This window comes from Ixodes scapularis, unplaced genomic scaffold (assembly GCF_016920785.2).
Source record: "Ixodes scapularis isolate PalLabHiFi unplaced genomic scaffold, ASM1692078v2 PGA_scaffold3__209_contigs__length_174095766, whole genome shotgun sequence".
Classification (NCBI taxonomy): domain Eukaryota; kingdom Metazoa; phylum Arthropoda; class Arachnida; order Ixodida; family Ixodidae; genus Ixodes; species Ixodes scapularis.
Window position 1 is genome coordinate 113,920,298 of NW_024609868.1, and position 15,265 is coordinate 113,935,562.

At 46.4% G+C, this 15,265-nt stretch overlaps 1 protein-coding gene across 1 annotated transcript; it reads left to right on the plus strand.

The window, feature by feature from the left end:
* Positions 1 to 2,542: 2,542 nt before the first annotated feature.
* LOC121837267 lies at positions 2,543 to 5,970 on the plus strand. The gene is made up of 2 exons (XM_042292850.1): positions 2,543 to 3,166; positions 5,833 to 5,970. Exons 1-2 carry the CDS (start codon positions 2,699 to 2,701, stop codon positions 5,968 to 5,970), a joined length of 606 nt encoding a protein of 201 aa, XP_042148784.1. The 5' UTR covers positions 2,543 to 2,698.
* Positions 5,971 to 15,265: the final 9,295 nt, after the last annotated feature.

Here is a 15,265-nt window from a genome sequence, read left to right on the forward strand (position 1 = left end):
GGCACGAACCGTTTCAATTATTTATAAAAGTAGTTTGTGTTCAGTATTTTAGATCAGAAAAGAAACAAATGGAGTTTATAAAGTACGGAAACTGGAAATGACCCGCCGACATACCCGCCACTAGGCTGTGGAAAAGGTGGCGCATCCTAGAAAGGTGTAGTGGGATCAGGCACCGACGAGCGGCGAGCGCAGAAAGGTCCCGGATGTACGCGGCGGGCTTTCCAAAAAACGCTCCTAGGCCGCCGCCATGTTGCTGATGCTGATGCGGCTGTGCGACTCTCGCGCCCTCTATGAGCTAGAAATTTTCTGCCACTCTCTGGGACTGTGAAGAGCCGCTCAGCGCGGTTCTCTGCCTACGTTTTTGCGGTTTTGCATTCGACGTTTTCTCGCCTCTCTTGAAAGTTTCCACTTAATATTTTTTACGCGTGCATGCTGCGTACCCTTTTTGTGTTATCTTCCATTGTGAGAAATAAGCCTGGTAAGTGCCTGCCATTCAAGCTTTTCTGCTCGACATTCACGGGAAACGAAGGAGGTGAAGGACGTCGAACTAGAGTTCCTGTATATAGCTACCTACGGTAGCAGAGTTGCGCATTCAGCCTCGGCGGGTGGCCGTAGCGCCGGCTTTCCTGCACGCCCTGGATGCTCTGCTCGTCACGTGACTAAATTTGGCGAATAGTGGCGCCGCGCGCGCCGCCGCGCATGGAAAACAGGAGAGGAGGAGAAGGAGGGCGAAAGCAGGGGAATATACGCCGGGGCGCGAGCAACGTTGGCGGAGCGACCGTAAAGGTGGCTTTCTTGCACGGCGCCGGATGCTTTGCTCCTCACGTGATGGATCTCGGCGAATAGCGGCGTGGCGGCGCGGGGAAAACAAATGCGCAACTCTGCTCCCCCTTCGGGGGAGCATATCGAGGAACTCTACGTCGAACGACACTCGAACATTGTTCTCCCCCCTCCCAGAGATAATCCGCGTAGAATCCTCAGTCATCTCCAAAAATAGTTGTCCGGGTTGGGGTGAGAAACGGGTCAGTCGCGTTTGTTTCTTTGCTTTGGTGCGGTTGTGAAAAAAGGAAGCTCACGCCAAAACGTGCCCCAAAACGAAGTCATCTCGAATTCTGTCCGATCGTCAAGATGTGACTGTCGTCGACCGTAACTGTGTTATTTGAGATCTTTCTCAAATAAATTCTTTTCGGATAACGCTGCATCGTGTGGTACGTATAATATATTGTTCGAATGTTTACACTTCCTCAATTGTATGTCCGTGTCCTGTCCATCGGTAAACACGTTATTTGTGAGCGTGAAAAATGCATGCCTTTCGGCCCTCTTCTGTTGCAATTTATTTTTGACAGCAAAGCGCATTGTCGTTTCACATGCGGCGAATCCCGCGGCGCCGTCAAAACTTATCGTAAAAAAAAAAATATCTAGAACTATACATTCCAGTCGCATTCGCCCTGTCGCGCGCGCACCCAACAAAAATAGTTAAGTTTTTCTTTGTTGCTTCTTTTCTTTCTTTTTTTTTCAAATGTGGCACAATGCTTTCTCAGTGTCCTCGGGAAAATACATGTACAATGAAACACAAAATATAGTGGGAAAAGACGAGAATTTAGCCGCCAGCAGCGTTTGAAACTGCGCTTACGCAGACTGCGCCTATTGAAATCACAGTCCACTCGGTTAGGGTTTGGAGGGACGCCGGTGATAGTCTAGCCTCAAACTCGGTGTCTGGGCTCGAAAACGGTTTGTTGCCCCTGGGGTCAAACGTTTATTTTTTTTTGAAAGGTGTATGCGGGCTCGAGGATCCGACCGGTTCCGAGTCTTCCGAAGGCCTTCGGCGAGTAGGTCTGGCTTGCGTTTTGGCCGTTTGGCGGTATGGCAGCGCAAAGTGGCTCCCGATCTGAACTGATATCTACCCCGTGTTTGCTGTCGTTTGTAGCTAATGAAGTGTCATGACGAATTAGTGTTTAATTGCGCAGCAAATGCAATGCGAGCCGCCCTGACTGCCCGCCTCATACAGCCTATCCAGAACATGCTTTAGTGGCGCCCTCTCGAGCCGTCGACACGGAGTGCGGCAGCCATGAGTGCTTCGCTGAGCTCACAGCCCTTCCTCTAGTTCACGGCAACTCAAGCGACCCAAGACGTCATGAAGGATGTCCTTTTTTGTTTGTATTTCTAATTTTAATTCGCTCATAACTTTTAAAATAAACCATAAATCGAGAAAAGAAAAGTTTCATTGCTGCAGGCATCATAGAGATCATACATACTAACTCTAGAGGAAAAGGTCCGCCATTTTCCCATGGAAGTGCTTCCTCCGACGGGCGTCGGAGGAGTGAGACCTGTATGCAAATCACTCCTCCGACGCCGGAAGTGACGTAGTCGCGTCGGAGGAGAGACGGCTGTGTGGAAATCACTCCTTCGACGCCGGAAGTAACGTATCATCCCCGGCCCCGGATGTTGCCTTTGTTATGACATGTGCCCGACCATGTGCGTCTGCCGCTGTAATCTTCTGTGGTCGGGTCCTGGCCGCGCTGCTATCGGCTCCGGACACGCAAGCTATTTTGGCTGATTTTTCGCACTCTTTGAAGCGTTTTGTTTAGCATTGTCTTGTTCTTTTTAGCAATACATTTTTCCGTATCTAGTGCTACTTTTGTATTTTAGCTTTGATCGCACCCCCAACGTGCCTCGAGTTTTGGTAGCCGGCGATTCGATGGTGAAGTACTTGCCCCAGTACTTGCCATTAAATAGTCGGTTGGCTGTTGAGGTTGCGCCGTTTAGTGGTATTAGAATCGAGCATTTGTTTTCCCAGGTGTCTGAGAGGCTACCCGATTTTGATGTTGTCATCCTGCACGTTGGCACTAAAAATTCCCATATTAGTGCCAGCGTGTACATCGACAAATATCGTCGTCTAGCTGCCCAGATCTGTGAACGCAATCCAATGATGCAGATCGCCTTTTCTGCCGTTCTTCCGAGACGGGAGAATAGGTTCTGCTCATTGGAATGGCAGCGTAGTCACGCTGCAGAGATCGAGGCTTTGAATGACCGTTACCGAGAGGTGAACTCGCTGCTGCGAGAGTTGTGTCGCAGGGAAGGGTTCACGTTCCTTGACGGGCTGGCTGACGAGTGGCACCAGTGGATCGGCCGCGACGGCGTCCACCCAAGCCGGATCGGCAACAAGGTATGCACACACGTGCGTTATGTCGCTGCACTAAAGAGCGCGAATATAGGGCGGCAACGATTGCAAGGCTCGCCGTAAAGAGGGGAACTGAAAATTGACCCGCGCACGTGGCGAGCTAAATTACTGGTTGGATTCAACTGGTTGACAGAACGGTGCCAACTCCAGCAACGAAACACGGCACGACTTGGAAGGTTGACCAGTCTTTATTGTCAAAAACCGAGAATGAAAATAAATAGGTTCGGTGACGTCCACGTTTCCGGGTTGAAGGAAGAACAGCGTGGCTCTAAGGACCGCTTCAGTTGCCTCGTTAGCTAATTGCGACGATTGAATCGCCCTTTCAGAGCTACTATTCGTGCGAGGTGAAAGATTAGCCGCTGGCGTCTGTCAGCATCCGTGACGACGTCCCTAGCTTCTCTCCATCGCGTGAAGAAAGGTGCTCACCCGTGTTTCCGCGTTGCGCAGGTGAAGTCCTGATAGGATGCGGTTGCGCTCCCACCTTACAATCAAACAATTCCAATTGCTTGTGTCACAACAGCTGCCAGTTCGGGTAGACTTTCCGCCATTTTTACCATTGTGCCCTCCGCGGCTGTTTTCTCCTCCGTCTGGTTTCTCCCCGGGGTGCCCTCCGGTCGTTGAACTGCATCTTTCTGCCCTCGAAGTTCACCGTTGGGTCGCAAGAAGCGCAGATATGGTTTTGACATTTTCCTAACGACACGTTTATCAATACACCAACTTCGGCGATGGTTTCCCTTCTCTACCGACCACTGGATGGATGGATAGATGAATCCGGCTGAGCCCTTTGGATCGGGCGGTAGCTTAGGCCACCTAGCCATTTTGTTTTACCATTTAAGCTTAGAATATTTAAATGTGACAGCTATATTCACTCCGTACTGCAAAGAAAGTGAGGCTATAAAACACCCTTGCCATCAGTTAATAAGAAAATACCTAGTTTTCTCTCGCTTTCTGCCCCCATTCACTTAATCTTTGCTTGGTAATCTCTACTGTCTTGAAATCCACTGTTCCTTCGCTGTTTCTAAAACCCAATGACTTTATTAAATCTATGTTCTCTTCGGTCGGCATAGGGTGAAACTCTTTACAGCAGAGTATCAAGTGCTCAGCCGTCTCGTCTTCCTCTCCACAAGCAGTGCACACTGTATCCATTTCCTGGTACTTCGCTCTGTGTGTTCTGGTTTGCAGTACACCCACCCTCGCCTCAAACAACAATGAGCTTCCCCTAGAATGGTCATAAATGCTTTCTTTGGCATTAACTGTTTTGTTTAATTTATAGTTTTCCAGAGCCGTCTTTGTCTGCATTCCCTCTAGCCACCAATCTCTTTCTGTGGCCTTAACTGACACCTGCTCTTCCTAAGTCCACTATAGCCTTAAAAACTGTCCTCCTAACTCCCTAGTGCAGTCTCCACTTTTTATCTATACTCCTCATGTATAAATAGCTGAAAACCTTTTGTGCCCATTGCCACCCATCCATTTGCCTCGACCAATCCTCAAATTCTATCTCAAATGACGCCCATCCCATGTCTCCTTGTACTAGCTCCCTGGTTTGGTGTTTTGCAATGTGTCCCCAAAGCCAGCCTACCTACTCCGCACTGTATTATTTCTAGACTCGCACGCACTTCGGATTTCACACATAGCACTGCATTTCCAAAAGTCAAGCCAGGCACCATGACCCCTTTCCAAATCTCTCTCACCACCTCATACCTGTTGTAACTTCAAAGTGCTCTATTTTTCATTACAGCTGCATTTCTGTTGCCCTTACCTATTATATACTTTTCATGCTCACTGAGATATTCTGCACCATCACATATCCATACTCCTAGATACTTGTATTTACTAGCTTTCTCAACTGTAATATTCTGTACCTTCAGCCTCTCAACTTCATCATCGTTAAAAATCATGATTGGTGATTTTTCACTGCGTCACATGTGCCATCTGTCGACAACGCGTAAAACTAATCCGCATGCGTGTCACAACGGCCTGCTGGGTCCGATTAAAAAAAAAAAAAGGAGTAGGTCTTTGCTTCAATGTTTAATACATTTTTATACATGTACATAAATGTTGATTTAAGTAAATATTTTTATGCCACTAATTATATTGCAATTTATAAAAGGATATGTACATTGAAATTTGACATATTTTTTTAAATACATAGATGTATACCTAGTAATTAAAGGTTTATCCATTTCTTTAAATCTATATATTTAAGTTTTTTTTTTCCTTCTCTAGCAAAGATCAATACACCCCCATCTTGTCGAAATGGACACGGCATGTGAACCCCAACAGGGAATGGGAAAACAATTGAAACTTCCCCTGGGAATCCCTCCAACCAGTTAACTCCTTAACTGGTCCCAGTTACCCCTACCCGTTCCCTATCTGGGCATAGTCAAGCCAGTTGGCCCCTCAGCAAGTCCTAGTTGCACTCCTATTGGTAACAGCCAATTCCAACTTGGGACCAGTTAGTTCCAATTGCAACCAGTCGAGATGCCAACCGGTCCCAGTTAGACGTTTTGGCATAGGTGCCTTGTATGTAAAGCTAAAGGCACAGCACCTTTTCTGTGAAATCTTCAAGGCAACATCTTTAACAATTTGAACGAGTGAGGTGACTGCAGCTGACAATCAGCTTTGGTGCTAATGTCATGTACCGTGTGCAGGTCCTCGCTGGGTTCATGGGCCAGCGAGTACGGAGCATCCTGGAGAAGATGGCCAGGGCCAAGATCCAGCAGGACCACAAGGAGGCAATGCCAGGGACCCGCTCGTGGGCGGCTGGACCATCAAGGGTGCCCTATTGACCGCCCCATGTTGTCTCTTCAGAATTCTCCGACTTTTCCAGCAAAGTTTTGTTAATCTGACGACATAGTCTTTCTAAGAGGCTGGGGATATTATAGCAAAAAGTTTGTGGGCCTCACATCTGGTAACAAGAAGGCTCCAAAAACAAGGCCCCTTGAAAACTGAGCAAGTTGCTACTTCTGTAAATTGGCTGTGAAGAAACCAACAACTAGGCGCTGCACAGTCCGATGATTCTTTCCGAGTCTGAAGTGGTTCGAGGAAATCGGAATTTTGTGTTATAATCTGAATAAACTGTTCTGCATTACAAATCGATTTTGATGTTGTTTACTTACATTTGGTGGGGTGCCAATTTGTCTTATACCTTAGTAGTTACATCAACACACTGCATTTGATATCAATTCTGCCCCAAGAATAGCTAGCGCACATGGGCCCCTTTTTTCCTTTCTTTTTTTTTCTTTATTGAACTCAACATTGCAGCACAGAATGCTATGTCATTACAAGGAGTTCACGCCCAGCGACTTGTGGGCGAACTAAAGTTCTCTCATGTTCTTAATTTCACTGAACAAGTGTGCCCACTCAGGCGTAGTTTCTGGTGTTCTGCAATACACCGTTTGAACCTCGTTTACAATATCGATAAAATGCTTCTGTACAGACTTAATTTTTGGGTCAGCATGCCGAAATTCCATCCTTGTTTTCCAAATACTAAACAGGCCGAGTATCATAAAAAGGTCATAGGGCACAGTGTCACTTTCTTCAACAGGTAAATACCTAATGGTCTCCGGGGACAATATAAAATCTTTTTTCAGGGTCCTTTGAAGAATGTCCCAAAAAAAAACAGCATCCCAACAATAAATAAAAACGTGTTCGATGGTTTCTGGTGTCTTACACAGGAGACAATCCACCGACCAAGGAACAAAGATTCCCTTATCTCTTAGCCATGGCTTGACTGGCAATGTCTCGCTGTGCAACTTAAAGAAAAAGGACTTTACCCCTGGTGGAACACACATCTTTTTCACACGCTGGAGCACATCTTGACCCGGACATTGGCTGTACACCGATCGATACAGTGGCGCAGGGAAAAGGAGCTCAATCAGGTCACGACTGAGCTTCTTTTTAGTGACACTACCCAGGTAGTCCATTGAAAAACGCGCTCGCAAAAACAATACAGAGTCTTTCACTTCTTTTAAATAACCAGAAAAACAAGGGGGTTCTGTACATTCACTAGTCACCAACACTGCCGGAAAAGGGTTCGCCAGTCTCACCTGGATAATTGCACGTAGAAAGGGATGATTCTGGTCGCGTAGGAAAAAGAAGCGCGAAACAATCTTACGGACGAAAAGATGCGAGAGGCCAAGGCCTCCCGACTTGATGCTCCGGAAAAGGTTATCTCTTCTCATCCTCTCCCACCCGGACTTCCAGATGAGAGTGGCGAACACCCTATGGAACTTTTGGATACTCATTCGTGTACATGCCAAAACTTGCATAATGTACCAGATCTTTGCGATCAAAAAAATATTGCACACTGTGGCGCGCGCAAAAATTGACAAGTTCCGACTGACCCAAGTGTCCGCCTTCGTCTTTAAATTTTTTGCGAGCTCCGTCCAGTACGGCGTGCTAACTTTGTAATATTCCAAGGGCACCCCAAGATATGTACATGGCGTAGCTTCCCAATTAAAGCCTGCAAAGTAATGCGGTTTTAAAGCCCACCTCCCGTGCCACACCCCACAACATTTCCCCCAGTTCACTGCCGCTCCTGTGGCGTTACAATATTCTTTCGTGAGGACGACAGTTTCCATGACGCTTTCTTCGTCTTTACAAAAAATAGCCACATCGTCAGCGTATGCGAACACTTTAACTTCAACATTATTGAAAAGAAACCCCCGGATATTCTTGCTAGCTATCACGCTCACACAGAAAGGTTCAAGGTACAGAGCAAATAGTAAGGGTGAAAGGGGACATCCCTGCCTGACTGACGAAAGCACTGCAATTTTCTTAGAAACATTATTATTTTACACCAGCCTGGTGGTACAACCTTTGTACGCCATATCCACGCCCTTTAGGATAACTTTGCCTACATTAACATGCAATAAAATACTCTTTAGAACATCATGCCTAACTCTATCAAACGCTTTCTCCAAGTCTAATTGTATCATTGCCACTTTATCCCTCCCAACAGCTTCAAAAATGCTTCTCGCTATATGAATATTAGTTTGAATGGACCTTCCCTTGATGCCACATGTCTGGTGATCCCCGATGAGGTCCCGAATGACACGCTGGAGCCTACGCGTAATAATCTTAGTGAAAATCTTGTAGTCTATGTTACATAATGTAATCGGCCTATATCCCGTCACGCTGAGCCTTTTCGACAAGTCCTCCGACTTCGGTATCAGTATGGTGTGGGCCTCTACAAAGGAACGCGGTAGACAGTAGTTTTCGAATGACTCATTAAATACGGCCAACAGTACGGGACTAAGGGCTTTTTTAAAGGTTTGGTAAAATTCTGCACAAAGCCCATCAGGTCCCGGGGTTTTCTGTCTCGCTAGCGAATCTATTGCTCGTTCAACCTCTTCTAGCGTGATTTCTCCCTCGAGCCACGTTGTAACCTCCTCATCCAACTTGGGCATGAGTGACAAAAATTCTTTAAATTTACGAAATACTACGGGAGTCGGTTTTTCCCCAAAAAGTTTCCCAAAGTACTCAACAAAAGCTTCTTCTATTACATCTTTATCGCTGCTAATTTTCCCTTTATATTCTATTTCTCTTATTTCTCGAGTCAGGGCATACTTCTTTTCCTCAGCCAGAGCTCGCTTAGTCGGCTGTTCTCCCAACAGAAATTTCTCCGAGCGTGCCCGCACAACTGCCCCTTTATACTTTTCATTGTATATTTGACCTAACTCCATCTTGTTGTGCCGAATGTCGTCGCGGCAAGTTCCAGGGCGCTCACACTCTACTCGACACAATGCGTTAAGGTCTTGCTTCAACTGCCTTTCGCGAGCTCGAGCTTGGAAAGTGATGTTACTGGCCCTTTCTACCGCGGCCAACTTAACTCCCTCTTTGAATCCTTCCCAGGCCTCTCTGATACAAGTCTCTTTTTCGACCACACCCCGCAACAGCTCAGCGACAGTGGTTGCAAAAAGTTTATCATTTAAAAGTGTTCGGTTTAATTTCCAAAGCTGCCAGTTAAAACGAGACGCTCTGCTTTCTTTCCTGCCAATTTTTACGCTTACGAGGCAGTGGTCAGTAAAAAAAATGGGTTGGACACGGTAGCCGTGCACAGTGCGCAGTACATCAACTGTAACATAAATACGATCTAAACGAGCGTGTGACGTATTTTGAAAATGCGTATACCTTACGCCACTTCTTATGGTGCATAAGGCACCGACGTTCTCGAGCCCGCACGCATTTACAATTTCTTTCAAAAGTCTCGAACTGCTGTCACCACTCGTGGCCGCTCCAGTACTATCCCGCTCGTCACAGACACAATTAAGATCACCCATGCACACGACCACTTTGTCACACTCCAGATAATTACGTAGAAACTGAAAAAAGACTTCTCTATCCTTCGCGTTATTGGGAGCGTAGATACATATCACTCGCCACTGGACATCTGACAGCGTGAAATCACAAGAAATGAACCGCCCGCATTCATCAATAACAACTTGCAAGTTTTCATAGTTCACGGACTTCCTTAAAAAAAGAAAACAGCCCCCTGACCGACCCGCGGCATGACTAGCGGCAACTTCATATCGCCGGAGATAAGGCTTCAGCGCTCTCTCAATGTTCTCTTCTGTCGGCAATTTAGTTTCTTGCACCGCAAGAAAGTCCGGCTGCTCGTCCTCTACCAGACGCTGCAGTTGGTACTGCTTCCTCGACGCGGCCAACCCACGGACGTTTAAAGTGGCGAATCTAAGAGACATATTACTATCACGGTGCTAAAATAAAGAGAAGGCTAGGCTACGATACAAAAAGCCGCTTAAGTCTAACAGGTAAACACATACAAAAATATAACACTCTTACTTGTACTAGGCCGCCTAAGCAATATTACTTAGCCGCAGTACAGTTCCTTCACTATGGAGCCTTCGGCACGTGGCCTTCCAGTGGTCCTTGAGGGGGGGCGTGGCGTCGGCCCCTCTTGGAAGTCACCGTCTGCCACCTCTGGAGCACCCTCTCCTGCAGGCTCTGCGGTTGACCGGGCTCCTGGGTTGGTGTCGGTTCCAGGGAACGCTTGGCAGAGCCGCTCACGGCGTCCATCTCGCCGTCCTTCTGGTCGTTCTCCCTTTCAACGGCAGCCAGGGTCGACTCTCGGCGGGCGTAGTCGTGCCCGCGCTCGTCCCCCTGGAGGGCCGAAACGCGTGCGACGTCGTCGCCCACCGGTTTCGGGGTGTCCGTGTTATCTGCGGGGAGCTCGGCCGTGGTGGACGTCTCGTGTGGTGGGACGACCACGGTGGTCTCGGCCCGCCCCTGAGGTTGGCTGCCCTCCGAGTTTCCGCCTGCTGCGTCCTCAGCTTCATCCTGGTCCATGAGCAGCTCCGAGGCGTCGTCCTCAGGGCCGCCGTTAGCCACGTCTGCATAGGTTTTCTTGCAGTCGTTGCGTAGGTGTCCGAAACGTCTGCAGCTCTCGCAGCGCGGCACTCGGCACTCCCTACGCATGTAGCCGGTTCGACGGAACCTGAGGCAAAGCGGAGCTCTACCTGGGGCCAGCACCAAGGCCGTGCAGCCTGGGAGCCGTAGTTGGTGCGGTAGGTTCTCGAGCGTGACGCCTTCCTTTAGGGTCAGCCTCACGACTCGGGTGGTCGACTGCACACCTTCGAAGCCTCCGACACGCCAGGTCTCTCGGGCGACGTCCTCAACCTTGCCATACGGCTCCAGGGCCTTCTTCACGGTTTCGTCCGGAAGGTGAAAAGAAATCCAATGAAGCTTCAGCCTCACCTCGGCCTTCTCCGGGTCGACGACGATGCAGCGTCTCCCTTTAGCCTCGAAGGACGCGGCGTCCACCAGCTTCTTCTTGGCCAACGGTGTTTTCAGAGTCACCATCCACAGGTGGTTCATCTGAAATGAACCACATGCGGCGATTTCGCCTAGTACTCCCGCTTTCTCGAGTCCGGCTTTAAAATCTTCAATGCGATAAGGCCGCGCCGTAATGTCGGCGTGCAGAAAGACAGAATTCAGGGCGTGAACGCCCTTCGGCAGGGGAGGCAGTACGATCCTGTATCCTTGGGATATATTATAATGCAATTAAATGCAAAGGTGCAAGCGAGCTGGACAAGAATGACGAAATTAATCCCTGGAGAAGGGGAACTAGGGGGACAAAGGACAAACATAAATCTCCAAACAACAGCTAGGTGACTGGTGAGCGAACCCCTGTTTAGCTCAGTTGGTAGAGCGCTCCACTTGTAATGGAGAGGTCCCGGGTTCGATACCCGGACCAGGCGGATTTTTTCGGTCGCTCACCAGTCACCTAGCTGTTGTTTGGAGATTTATGTTTGTCCTTTGTCCCCCTAGTTCCCCTTCTCCAGGGATTAATTTCGTCATTCTTGTCCAGCTCGCTTGCACCTTTGCATTTAATTGCATTATAATATAACCTTAATTTACAAGCTTCACCCCTGTTGGTGTTAGACTGGTGGCGGCTGATAAAACCCGTTTGCTCTACTGACGTCTAACCCCTGGTTAGCTCAGTTGGTAGAGCGCTCCACTTGTAATGGAGAGGTCCCGGGTTCGATACCCGGACCAGGCGGATTTTTTCGGTCGCTCACCAGTCACCTAGCTGTTGTTTGGAGATTTATGTTTGTCCTTTGTCCCCCTAGTTCCCCTTCTCCAGGGATTAATTTCGTCATCCTTGGGAGTCTAACTCAGCAGAAATTCCACGGCTATCAGCGGCCGTGATCGCTCCGACGGAGCTCAAAGCGATACGTCTTGATAGCTCGGAAGCCAGGCGACGAATCCCTTTTTTCCTTTCTGATCACTCCACAAATAATGCCCGGTGCTTCTCTGCGTGCACCAGAGCAACGTAAGAAAGCTAACTACGAGAGCACTGGCATTTCTCCGCAGCGTGGAGAAGGTTACCAAAAAAGAGCTGGTGCTTTTCACATGCACCGGTGCGATGTGGGAAAACTTACAGCGAGAGCACGAGTGCTTCTCTGCGTGTACTGGTGCAACAAGGAAAAGCTTAACATGAGAGCATTGTCGCAAAGTATTAAGCTTGATACTAGCATTGTATTGAGAACACCACAGTTTGCAGAGACGTGGTTCATTATTCCGACAAGCTGGAAGTGCGCTGTGGAGGCATTTGTTTACAGCATTTTCAAAAAAATTTGTTTTACTGTCGAAGGATGTATGGCCATATCAGTAGATTATACAAAAACTTTCCAACACAAAGAATGAAAAGAAACTACAGTGGACTGCTTCCTTCAACCAGCAATGACAGTGATAAATTTTGTTGCTGGTTGAAATAAGTACTAGTCGCCTGGAGTTAGTATTCTATTCCTTTTATGTCCAAAAGTTTGAAACCAACACTTTATTCTTATTTTCCTGCTAATCCTTAAATGAATGCTTTTCAGAGGCTGCTGGCCCAGATAGCTAACAATTTCTTTGTTTGCATTGTTCGGCCAAGCATCACAGCTACCAGGCAAATGGGTTCTAGTTGCCTGGTAGAAAAGCTGCTTTTCTACCAGGCAACTGCACGTGCCGTCTCGATTTTCTTTCTTGAATGGCATGGGATTTGGCCTGGGTGCCATACTGCAGGAAACAAATGATCCGGAGCCCAGGTAGCACTTCCACAAGATGCAAGGAAATTCCTTTTATTGGGAGTGACAATAATAAGACATTAATATTTGGCTCACAAATTCATTGCCTTGGTCGACACGGGAGCCACAAATTCCTGCACATCACATGTAAAGTCATTACTACGGGCACATGGATTGCACATGAGTAATAGCAAATAGTTACAGCCTATGCGATGTGGAATGATGTTACTGCTTCTTGCAGGCATGTCCACCCTATTTAAAGAAGGAGTCTGTGAAGATGTCCACCGATGCCTTTGTAAACAACTACAGGCAAACTAGAGCTGAACTGTTTCATGTTCCTTCATGTGTAACCAGACATTCCGTATGCTTTTATGTGTGCTCACTGTGCAATACCTCACGTCTCTCGGATTCAGTCATATGATGCCATCGCTCCACCTCACCTTTATATATCTGCATCTGTTGCAATGTACCGGCGCCATTTGGATAATCTTACATTTATTTGTTTGTTAACTTTATGTGTGTTTAGGATTTTTTTTTTGTTTGCTGGTTTTATTGTTTGTTTTGGTGCACCACGGGGTATCCAAGATAAAGACTGATGGCACCCAAAATAAAGATGATTATTATTATAAACCTGTTGCTGACCCTCCTAATTCGAGGGCCACAAATGACAGCCCTTTTTTGCCAGCACTATCTACTATCGCTCTAGCGCTGCCAAATCGTTATTTGTAAAGAAAAGTGGTGTAACATAATTCCTCGTGTCTCTGCGGTACAAGGCAGCGTTTGCCTTTGCCTGATTGACACCTACACAGAGTCACAAGTACTTTTCCAGAAGTTCTTGTCTCCACTATAATCAACTATTTAAAGAACATGACATTGCCACTCTTTCTGAGCATTTGTGCTACCCACTTATCTATACACTTGAAACATAAAAGCAGCAATATTACAATATTAGTAAGTTAGCTATAAAAAAATTAAACAGTTTGGTTCCTGCATGATTCAATCGACTTATAGATTCAGTGTCCATCCGATCGATTCCAGAAAAGCAGACCGTACCGAATTTCACCTGCAGAGTGCAAAGTTATCTAATAGTATATCAACAAAATGTTGGAAAAAAATTGTTCAGCCCATCTTCATCCCTTGGCCATCCCCCATTGCTCTCGTATAAAGAATTGAGGGCTCAATGTCACATGCTGCAAATGAAATGATTGGCAGTGGTCATGCACTGACACACATATCGACAGGGTGGAAGATAAAAATTCAGTTGATTTAAATCGAAATCATGATTTAGACCACAACTTTAATCTTACAGGTAAATTACTTCTAAAATATAATTTAATTACAATTGCTTTGCTCCAAAAGTAGTTTAACTACAGTTACAATTAGTACTACCTGAGAAATAATTCATTGCACTTACAAATTACTTTGCTGATGACATCATCACTGATGATGACGATGCAGATGTCGGTGACGTCATCAGTGACGTCACTGATGTTGTCATCAGTGATGATGATGCAAGGATTTCCGGTTGGCACCGGAAATCCTTGCAAAAGTAATTGTAATTATGCCTCAAAGTTTGTAATTACTGATGCTAAAAAGCAAATAAAGTACAATTGCAACTCCTTTTAGCAGAAAGTAATGAATTACAAATTACCAGAAAAGTAATTAAATTACAGTAATTTAATTACTGTAATTTAATGACTACCCAAGTATGATTTGAATACCGATGTTTCAAATCAAACATTTTGATATAAGATATTTTTTTAAAAAACATTAATTTTACCACTGGAACCTCAACTGTTTTATTGTTTTCAGGTGTATTTATCTTTTCATTCCATGTAAAATAATTATCAAGTAATATTGATATGGGGATAACGAGCAAATATAAGACTTCTTCGAGGCACAAGTAAATTGTAGAATTGAACGCTCTCTCTACTTTTCAGCTCGTTCTTCAGGTATAGCAAAACAAGGAAAAGGGTAGAATCAACAAAAGAACTGCGTGCGTGAACAAGCATACAAACTCAAATACCAGCAGAGAGAGGTATAGAATCAGGCAGACAGACTAAAGTACATGTCTCTGGTTGATCTTGCATATTCTAGTGTATTTATTATCTTCAGAGAAATTATATTTATCTCAAAAAATTATTTTGAGAAAACAGTTTAAATCTAATCAATGATTTTTTCTTTTTTTAATTTCGCCAGTGAGAAATCTGTAATTTGGTTAGTTACAAAGTCATGTTCAGTCAATCAATGTGGCCTATTGCCATAAGTGCCCTTCGGAGGATGAGATTCGCGCATGGATTTCTTGCAGTAAATGTAGATAATGAAGAAGTATTTCTAGGTCGCTTTTCCGCAGTACACAACTTCGTAAGGTGAAGCGCACTTGCGGGTTTTTAGAGCGCAGCTCTTAGGGGCCCGTTTCCGGCTTGAGCGGCGTCGGCGTCGCCGTTGGCGTCGGCGTAACCGCGAGGTCACGTGACCCCCCCCCGAGGTCACGTGACCCCCAGAAGTCACGTGACCCCCTGAGGTCACGTGACCCCCAGAAGTCACGTGACCC